At 39.3% G+C, this 11,424-nt stretch overlaps 1 protein-coding gene across 1 annotated transcript; it reads right to left on the minus strand.

Annotated features, from left to right (window-relative positions):
* Positions 1-2,205: 2,205 nt before the first annotated feature.
* Positions 2,206-3,136, minus strand: LOC308303607 (hemoglobin subunit beta-2-like). Its single transcript, XM_080748032.1, has 3 exons — positions 2,986-3,136; positions 2,578-2,800; positions 2,206-2,415 (listed from the first exon to the last, which is right to left on the minus strand). Exons 1-3 carry the CDS (start codon positions 3,075-3,077, stop codon positions 2,287-2,289), a joined length of 444 nt encoding a protein of 147 aa, XP_080604158.1. The 5' UTR covers positions 3,078-3,136; the 3' UTR covers positions 2,206-2,286.
* Between the last annotated feature and the right edge of the window lie 8,288 nt (positions 3,137-11,424).

The following is an 11,424-nucleotide window of genomic DNA, read 5'->3' on the forward strand; positions in this document are numbered from 1 at the left end:
GTTAACAGTGTCAGGACGGCCGAGTGGACAAAAACTTCCGCAGAGCCGGGACTTCTGGTCTCCAAATGGAGGCGTGGGTTCAAATCCCATTTCTCACAGTCAGTGATGCAGTCATGCAAAAGGACGGTTATAAATAGGGCCTATTCATGCATTTTCCCCTTGTCAGAAAAACTAACCGAAAAGACCCCACAGAGACACACAAATATAAGCAGACAAGACTATATCTCCCAGTCCGCAGTTTGTAAAATGTGGAGGTGGTCGGTCGGAACTCAGATGAGAGTACGCGAGACGCAAATGAGGGGTGAGGGGAGGCTAGGCATTAGTAAAGCGAGATGATGATGGAGAGAAAAGGCCAAAAGCCCCATCATCAACTAGAGTCCGTGCTGCTTCTGATAAAGAACCAAACATTTTGGCCATGGGGTGACGTTGAAGCCTAAAGGAAAGGCACTGGCGTCACCAAAACCAGTGGGCTTAATAAAATAGACTAATAAAATGAATCCATTCACCCTTACCAATGCCATGCCATAGGCCGCCTACACATCCACCATGGAAATCGAAAACTAAATACAAGGATCAACAACAATTTATTTTTTGTCGTGAGATATATTTTTCTTTGGCCTCCTCGACTGTGAACTCTTCTGGTCTCACTCTTGGACCAGATGAGTCCCACAGTCTGTTGAAGCTTTCAATAGAGCACACAACTTTCCTTTTAAGACTTTCCTTTTTAATAACGCTTTGGGTTTTACACTAGTGTGTGTGTGTGTGTGTGTGTGTGTGTGTGTGTGTGTGTGTGTGTGTGTCTCTCTCTCTCTCTCTCTCTCTCTCTCTCTCTCTCTCTCTCTCTCTCTCTCTCTCTCGATAATTATGTTTTTTAATACAAATATACAAATATCTGTGTGTGTGTGTGTGTGTGTGTGTGTGTGTGTGTGTGTGTGTGTGTGTGTGTGTGTGTGTGTGTCTCTCTCTCTCTCTCTCTCTCTCTCTCTCTCTCTCTCTCTCTCTCTCTCTCTCTCTCTCTCTCGATAATTATGTTTTTTAATACAAATATACAAATATTTGTATTCTGTACCGTAGCACTTAGGCTACTTTATAATTTCCAATTTAGGCATTTGTCAGACGCTGTTAATCCGGCCAGAGCGATTTACAATAATCAAGGTCATCAAAAGCACATCAACACGAATAGGCCATTGAATGCAAATAGTTAATTGGCTATAAGAAAACGTAGCCTAGTCGACCACGCACGTGACGCACCTAGGCCTATTCAGTAAAAAACGTTATAAAAAACAAATATATATACAAAAAAATATATATTATCTAAATTACATGTAGCCAGTAGCCTATGGTCAATTGTTGAGGGTATAGGCAAGTGTATAGGCCTACGTTAAGTGCTATGGGCCAATGGAGTCTGAAGAAGTGAGTCCTCAAATGTAATTGTAAATAGGCCTTAATAATAGGTCTATTGCAATTTACATTTGAAATATCTTTAGCAGATAATGGAAAATATTTTTCCATTACTGTTCAGTGAACAGTTGTACATGCTCAAAATATAGGGACGCCGCTCAGGATGTAGGCTACAATAATCTTGAAATTAATTGTGGAAATTAAATAATTAAATGTGGAGTAAATTCGATTTTTGGTGAAAACAAAACTTTTGTTAAAGAGCTATAAAGCTCTATATTTTGATACTAAGTTAGTAACCAGTAGGTTATATTGTTCGTTCAATTTAATTGTTTCGTCACTTCCAATTCTCTCTGCTGATTGGATAAAATTGGTATCGCGACCTGAAAATGTATTTCCAGTTTACTAAAGAGATGAAGGGACGGGGAGACCAATGTTTTATTTATATTTTTATAGACAAGCAGTCTATACTATAGGCTATGATTATATGGGAATATATAGCTATTTAACACTTACTTTAACAATATCGCTTAACTTAAGGTAGGGCCTACCTTTAAATATACAAACAAATAGACAGAAAAACAAATTATTTATTCATTTTCATGTTTTATGATTGTATTATTACTATTATTTTCCTCTCCTCTCCACTTTGAAAAACAATTAGCTATCTTTTTGCCTGATTTGGACAAGTGATTGTATCTTTAATGGCTAATCTGACCTGGATCTACCACAAAAAAATGCTTTAAAGTCGTGACTCGTGCGTAAATACGCATGCGTAAAGGGAAAACAAAGACAGAACAAATAGGCTAGCAAATTATGATTCTTTATTGAGGAAATGCAAACAGCACAGAAGCTGAATTCCCTTAAGGCCTAGAGACCCATGGAGCTTTAGTGGTACTGCATTCCCAGAGCAGAGCAAACGACGTTCAGGAACTTCTGCCATGCGGTCTGCATTTCAGGAGTGAATTTTGTTCCCAACTTGGCGGCGATGGAGATGGAGAGACAGTCAGAAAACAGCTACGGGACAGAGACATTTTACAATTAGACACAATAAATGACATGTGATTGATGTGAATACACCTGAAAATGTCTGAAACCCCATGTTATCAGTTAAAGTTACAAGTTAGCCAGGACTTTTTACTGTTATATGCGCTGTCATATGTGTTTTATAAAGGTTACCCTGAAGTTGTCGGGGTCGACGTGCAGCGTTTCGGAGTGCAGAACGCTCAACTCCTTGTAAGTGTCCTTGATGTTGTCCATGTTCTTCAGGGCCCTGTCGAGACCGTGGCACACCTTGATGCCGTGGGCAGCGATCATTTCGTTCTCCTGGATGGCCTCGGCATTGTACAAGTTACCGAAGGCCCCGAAGTACCGCTGTGTCCATGGGTAGACGATCAGACACCTGCGGAAATATTCATTTCATATTGATAGAGTAAGTTGAAGCGCTGTTGAACAGATTGATCAGAACAGCGTATATGTTAAAATATATAATTTAATAACAACAACAACAACAACAACAACAACAACAACAACAATAATAATAACGTTGAAGCCTGCTAATAAACGAATTGTGAGTGGAAGTTATACCTGGACAGAGCCTTGGGGCCAATATCTTCAAAGGTCACCGAGTTGAAGACGGCGGTAATTAAATCTCTCTCCTCCTGTGTCCACTCAACCATGTTTGCTTTCTTTGTGAGTTACTTAGAAACAGTCTCTGGCCCCCAAAGGGCCCGACCGCTCTTAAATATACCCGAAACTTCCTCCGCCCTGAACGAGAAGACGAGTTGTCATAGGTTGGAGATGATAGGCTAGGTATCTGATAAGCTTCTTCTTTTTTTTTGTAGCCTAGTTTCCGGGTGATGATGGATTTGAGACGCACCATGGTCATGTATATCTTTACTGACAGGCACGTGCTACAGAAGGGTGTGGCAACAGTGGTCTCAAGTAAGATCACCACCCTTTGCCCTCACGAATCGATGCCCCTCTCTGGACCAATGCAAAACAAACACACCCGTTATAGCGCTGCAGTGTTTTTCAATCTGCCTTAAAACTATAAAGGGTATATTAAATGCAGATCTCATCATCTGTATAAATTAGTTTCTAATTGAAATCTCATCCTATATGGGAAATGAAACTGTCGCTGTTTGTGTTCAAATAGGCCTATGTCTTTTTTCTTTTTGCAAACCAGTCGCACGTTAGCCCACGTCCTGCCACTTTATCTGTCTAAACACAAGCGTTATCTCCAGCAGCATGTGCCACCCCCACCCTGCCAACCAGAGGACCGAAGACGTAATAAGTCTTGATTAAGAAAATTGCCCACTTGAGCAGGGTGATAACGAACGATGCCCTGCGTTAGGCTATTTAGTATCCTAGGCTATATATGACAATTCACTGTTGAATTTAAGAACGGTATAGGCTACTTAATCAACGACGAGACACGATTTTATTCAAACTGGTTTGCGTATATAAGTCAAAACATGTAATTGTGTATAGTAGGCTATAGCCTACCTGAATAATGTAGGCGAAGTAATTAATCACAGAAGGAATAGAACATGAATGAATCGCATGGTTCCCAACGGGCACCGGCCTAATAAGCACTCAAGAGATGGACAGAGTACTGGACCCTACAAATACTTTATACTCCTGGTCAAAATGCACTCCGTTACAAGTAAAAGTAGCTCAGTCAAAATGTTACTCGAGTAAAGAGTAAGAGCAATAATAAGTATCAAAGAAATCTAATACTCAAGTAAAGTAAATATCCTCAGAATCTGTACTCAAGTAAATGTTCTCGAATACTGTCCACAACTGGCACTAGGCTATAATGCAGGCCTATACACTGTACGGAATAAATTGTTAAATCCAATGTATTAGTGCTCAAAGACGCTAAACATAACGAATAACAACTTTATTGTGTTGAATCATTATTGTGAAATGAGGGCAACAAAATAGTATAGCATATATTCTCTTTACTGAGAGACAGTGGGAAGACATGCATGTGAACCAAGTTTTTAGGAGTGTTAATTTAGCCTCGTTGATTTCAACTGCCAATTGATCTTTCGCTAATATACCGGTAGCTTATATCAGGTTAGAGAAGCAGCTTGTGGATGACATGAGAAGATGATGATGATGATGATGATGATGATGATGATGATGATGATATATTCTATATGAATCATTATGATAGGCCTACATCAGCCAAGTCCAGACGGGAGAGCAGAAATATTGAGAAAGATGAAACCACATCAGCCATTTTGGGTCCCCCAAAATTGTTCATAGAGCTTACAGCTGCTGCTGCTCCAATGTAGGCTATACCCATAGGCCACAATCTACATTATTAGTGGGCTCGCCTATAAGGCGAGCACACTCTAGATATTGTCATTATTGTGGGCTCGCCAGTACCTGGCGAGCACACTTTAGATATTGTCATTATTGTGGGCTCGCCTATAAGGCGAGCACACTTTAGATATTGTCAATATTTATTTATCTATCAGGCAGGCAGGCAGGCAATCAGTAGACGGGATCTTCGGTTCCTTTCTACTCCTACATACTTAGTGAGAAAATGAAAATAAAAACATCAATGTGTTCAGCTTACTGTGGCGCAGTGTGCTATTACTTTTTACAGCAATCGGCCAAATGGTGGCGCTGTAGGAAGCCTTCGAAAGTGCGAACTTTGAACAGGTATAGCTCATGCTGTGTTTTAGGTACAGCCATGAAACCTGTATACACGTATGCGTCTCCTCATGCCGAACAACTTTTACCCTCTAACTTTTGACCTCTGACCTTTAGGTCTCCCACAATTTGGAATAATATGAAAAACAGTAAAAATCTATCTCCTCCTGGGTTTTTTTCGTCACGCGCACGAAACCTTTTTCACATGAACTTTGGACCAATACGGTCAGATTTATCTCGGCGGATTTCTTTTAAAGTGAAATATCATTTTTTAATAATTCAATAGATATTGCGGTTTTATGCAAATTATTCTTCTGCCTCTAAATCATACATGCAAAGTTACACGTTCATGGCATTTGGCAAAGATGTGGAGGGTTAGTCAAAGTATCACTGAAACCAATTTTATTCCAATCGGCCAAAGGGGGGTGCTATACGAAGCGTTTGAAAATTCAAACTTCAAACGGGCATAAGTCATGACTCGTTTCGTTTGAAGACATGCAACTTGTTACACGTGTGCTTTGACTCGAGCGGAAGACATCTGTGTCGTTGTTAAGTAAGCTCCGGCTTTCGGTTTTCCGTCATTTCGAGCAGTTTGTAAAACGCGTAAACCCGCTTTTATTCTGGAATTTTCGCTCCACGTGCACAAAACTTTTTTTACGTGAACTTTGGACCGATATCTAAAGATCTGTCAGATCGGATTTCTTTAAAATTGAAACATGCCTTTTTAAATATATTCAATGAATGTTGCAGTTTTATGCAAATTATTCTTCTGCCTCTAAATCATACATGCAAAGTAACATGTTCATGGCATTTGGCAAAGATGTAGAGTGTTAGTCCAAATATCACTAAAACCAATCTTACCCCAATTGGCCAAAGGGGGGCGCTATATCATTTTGAGCAGTTTGTGAAACGCTCAAAATAGGATTTTTTCTTTTTTTGCAATTTGCATGAAACATTCTACACACAATCTAAGGACCTTTATCTAATATGCCTATGAAGTGCACACACACAAAAAAATAAAAATAAATAATGAATATAGCTGCAAGCAGCGATAAAGTGGCCAAAGCCAAAAACACCTCAAATCATGAACACAGCCTGCAATGTGCGTGAAATCTTGCAAGCACATTCCCAATAGGTCAAGGAACAGATACCACCCTTCTCACATTGGCCTGTTATAGCGCCACCAGCGGGTCAACTTTTGCACAACACATTTTTGGTCCAAAATGGACCGATCTTTGACGTCAGTAACGTCAAAGAGAGCACTGCCTGCGATCTTGACATTTTGTACATTTATAGCCATTGTTTTCCGGCTTGAAGCGAGCCCACAATTGTTTCGAAGGAACAATATTTTCTAGTTTATTTATTTATAAGTAGACGGGATTTTCGGTTCCTTTCTACTCCTACATACTTAGTGAGAAAATGAAAATAAAAACATCAATGTGTTCAGCTTACAGTGGGGAAGTGTGCTATTACTTTTTACAGCAATCGGCCAAATGGTGGCGCTGTAGGAAGCCTTCGAAAGTACGATCTTTGAACAGGTATAGCTCATGCTGTGTTATACATACAGCCATGAAACCTGTATACACGTATGCGTCTCCTCATGCCGAACAACTTTTACCCTCTGACTTTTGACCTCTGACCTTTAGGTCTCCCACAATTTTGAATTATATGAAATACAGTAAAAATCTATCTCCTCCTGGGATTTTTGAGTTAAGCGCACAAAACTTTTTTCACATGGACTTTGGACCAATACCTATACAGTCTATGTGGTGAGAAGTTTGTACGTTAAACCATTAATTTTTAATAATTCAATTCATATTGCGGTTTTATGCAAATTATTATTCTGCCTCTAAATCAAACATGCAAAGTGTTACTTTCATGGCATTTGGCAAACATGTAGAGGGTTAGTCCAAATATCCCTGAAACCAATCTTATTCCAATTGGCCAAAGGGGGGCGCTATACGAAGCGTTTGAAAATTCAAACTTCAAACGGACATAAGTCTTGACTCGTTTCGTTTGAAGACATGCAACTTGTTACACACGTGCTTTGACTCAAGCGGAAGACATCTGTGTCGTTGTTAAGTAAGCTCCGCCCTTAGATTTTCCGCCAATTTGAGCAGTTTGTAAAACGCGTAAACCCGCTTTTATTCTGGAATTTTCGCGTCACGTGCACAAAACTTTTTTTACGTGAACTTTGGACCGATATCTAAAGATCTGTCAGATCGGATTTCTTTAACATTGAAACATGCTTTTTTAAATAATTCAAACAATATTGCAGTTTTATGCAAATTATTCTTCTGCCTCTAAAACATACATACAAAGTCACATTTTCATGACAAAATAGTGTAGAGGGTTAGTTCAAATATCACTGAAACCAATCTTACCCCAAATGGCCAAAGGGGGGCGCTATATAATTTTGAGCAGTTTGTAAAACGCTTGAACCCGTTTTTATTCTAGGATTTTTTTTGCAATTTGCATGAAACATTCTACACGCAATCTAAGGACCTTTATCTAACATGCCTATGAAGTGCACACAAAAAAAATATAAAATAATAATAATAAATCTAGCTGCAAGCAGCGATAAAGTGGCCAAAGCCAAAAACACCTCAAATCATGAACACAGCCTGCAATGTGCGTGAAATCTTGCAAGCACATTCCCAATAGGTCAAGGAACAGATACCACCCTTCTCACATTGGCCTGTTATAGCGCCACCAGCGGGTCAACTTTTGCATAACACATTTTTGGAACAAAATGGACCAATCTTTGACGTCAGTAACGTCAAAGTGAGCACTGCCTGCGATCTTGACATTTTGTACTTTTATAGCCATTGTTTTCTGGCTTGAAGCGAGCCCACAATTGTTTCGAAGGAACAATATTTTTCTAGTGACAATATCTAACCGTCATATCAAGTTCTCCTCAAAACTTCGGTTCCTTTCTACTCCTACATACTTAGTGAGAAAATGAAAATAAAAACATCAATGTGTTCAGCTTACAGTGGAGAAGTGTGCTATTATTTTTTACAGCAATCGGCCAAATGGTGGCGCTGTAGGAAGCCTTCGAAAGTGCGATCTTTGAACAGGTATAGCTCATGCTGTGTTATACATACAGCCATGAAACCTGTATACACTTATGTGTCTCCTCATGCCGAACAACTTTTACCCTCTAACTTTTGACCTCTGACCTTTAGGTCTCCCACAATTCGGAATTATATGAAAAACAGTAAAAATCTATCTCCTCCTGGGATTTTCGCGTCAAGTGCACAAAACTTTTTTCACATGAACTTTGAACCTATATCTACACAGGCTATGTGGTGAGAAGTTTGTACGTTAAATAATGATTTTTTAATAATTCAATATATATTGCGGTTTTATGCAAATTATTCTTCGGCCTCTAAATCATACATGCAAAGTTACACGTTCATGGCATTTGGCAAAGATGTGGAGGGTTAGTCAAAGTATCACTGAAACCAATTTTATTCCAATCGGCCAAAGGGGGGCGCTATACGAAGCGTCTGAAAATTCAAACTTCAAACGGGCATAAGTCATGACTCGTTTCGTTTGAAGACATGCAACTTGTTACACGCGTGCTTTGACTCAAGCGGAAGACATCTGTGTCGTTGTTAAGTAAGCTCCGCCCTTCGATTTTCCGCCACTTTGAGCAGTTTGTAAAACGCATAAACCCGCTTTTATTCTGGAATTTTCGCGTCAAGTGCACAAAACTTTTTTTACGTGAACTTTGGAGCGATATCTAAAGATCTGTCAGATCGGATTTCTTTAACATTGAAACATGCTTTTTTAAATAATTCAAACAATATTGCATTTTTATGCAAATTATTCTTCTGCCTCTAAAACATACATGCAAAGTCACATTTTCATGACAAAATAGTGTAGAGGGTTAGTTCAAATATCACTGAAACCAATCTTACCCCAAATGGCCAAAGGGGGGCGCTATATAATTTTGAGCAGTTTGTAAAACGCTTAAACCCGTTTTTATTCTAGGATTTTTTTTGCAATTTGCATGAAACATTCTACACGCAATCTAAGGACCTTTATCTAACATGCCTATGAAGTGCACACAAAAAAATTATAAAATAATAATAATAAATATAGCTGCAAGCAGCGATAAAGTGTCCAAAGCCAAAAACACCTCAAATCATGAACACAGCCTGGGATGTGCTTGAAATCTTGCAAGCACATTCCCAATAGGTCAAGGAACAGATACCAACCTTCTCACATTGGCCTGTTATAGCGCCACCAGCGGGTCAACTTTTGCACAACACATTTTTGGAACAAAATGGACCAATCTTTGACGTCAGTAACGTCAAAGAGAGCACTGCCTGCGATCTTGACATTTTGTGCTTTTATAGCCATTGTTTTCTGGCTTGAAGCGAGCCCACAATTGTTTCGAAGGAACAATATTTTTCTAGTTTCTATACTATACTATACTATATCAAGTTCTCCTCAAAACTTCGGTTCCTTTCTACTCCTACATACTTAGTGAGAAAATGAAAATAAAAACCTCAATGTGTTCAGTTTACAGTGGCGAAGTGTGCTATTATTTTCTATAGCAATCGGCCAAATGGTGGCGCTGTAGGAAGCCTTCGAAAGTGCGATCTTTGAACAGGTATAGCTCATGCTGTGTTATACATACAGCAATGAAACCTGTATACACTTATGCGTCTCCTCATGCCGAACAACTTTTACCCTCTAACTTTTGACCTCTGACCTTTAGGTCTCCCACAATTCGGAATTATATGAAAAACAGTAAAAATCTATCTCCTCCTGGGATTTTCGCGTCAAGTGCACAAAACTTTTTTCACATGAACTTTGGACCAATACCTATACAGTCTATGTGGTGAGAAGTTTGTACGTTAAACCATTAATTTTTAATAATTCAATTCATATTGCGGTTTTATGCAAATTATTATTCTGCCTCTAAATCAAACATGCAAAGTGTTACTTTCATGGCATTTGGCAAACATGTAGAGGGTTAGTCCAAATATCACTGAAACCAATCTTATTCCAATTGGCCAAAGGGGGGCGCTATACGAAGCGTTTGAAAATTCAAACTTCAAACGGGCATAAGTCTTGACTCGTTTCGTTTGAAGACATGCAACTTGTTACACGCGTGCTTTGACTCAAGCGGAAGACATCTGTGTCGTTGTTAAGTAAGCTCCGCCCTTAGATTTTCCGCCAATTTGAGCAGTTTGTAAAACGCGTAAACCCGCTTTTATTCTGAAATTTTCGCGTCACGTGCACAAAACTTTTTTTACGTGAACTTTGGACCGATATCTAAAGATCTGTCAGATCGGATTTCTTTAAAATTGAAACATGCTTTTTTAAATAATTCAATGAATATTGCATTTTTATGCAAATTATTCTTCTGCCTCTAAATCATACATACAACGTAGCATGTTCATGGCATTTGGCAAAGATGTAGAGTGTTATTCCAAATATCACTAAAACCAATCATACCCCAATTGGCCAAAGGGGGGCGCTATATCATTTTGAGCAGTTTGTGAAACGCTTAAAACCGTTTTTATTCTAGGATTTCTTTTTAGCAATTTGCATGAAACATTCTACTCGCAATCTAAGGACCTTTATCTAACATGCCTATGAAGTGCATACAATAAAATAATAAAATAATAATAATAAATATAGCTGCAAGCAGCGATAAAGTGGCCAAAGCCAAAAACACCTCAAATCATGAACACAGCCTGGGATGTGCGTGAAATCTTGCAAGCACATTCCCAATAGGTCAAGGAACAGATACCACCCTTCTATCATTGGCCTGTTATAGCGCCACCAGCGGGTCAACTTTTGCATAACATTTTTGGAAAAAATGGACCAATCTTTGACGTCAGTAACGTCAAAGAGAGCACTGCCTGCGATCTTGACATTTTGTACTTTTATAGCCATTGTTTTCTGGCTAGAAGCGAGCCCACAATTGTTTCGAAGGAACAATATTTTTCTAGTTTATGTTAGGGTATGATATTGCAATAGCAATAATAATCATTCACGACGCCTGTGTTGGTAGAGAAACACCTTTGACATTCAGATCAGACGGGCTGACCACCAACTATATATACTAGCCCTTACCCGTTCAAAGATATGAGCTCCGAAATGATGTGCAGTTTATGGTTATGGGATGAGGGATGGAAAGTAACTTTAACTGGTGCTTGCATGATAATATGTAGGAGCATCAATGTAAGAAATACCCGTTTTGTTTAATGGCTACAGAGATACTGTGTTCCAACCCCCCCCCCCCCCGCGCCCGCCCGCCTGCACACACACCCGCCTGCCTGCCTGCACGCACACACACACACACACACACACACACACACACACACACACACA

This window comes from Nannobrachium achirus, assembly GCF_963921795.1.
Source record: "Nannobrachium achirus genome assembly, chromosome: 18".
Classification (NCBI taxonomy): Eukaryota; Metazoa; Chordata; class Actinopteri; order Myctophiformes; family Myctophidae; genus Nannobrachium; species Nannobrachium achirus.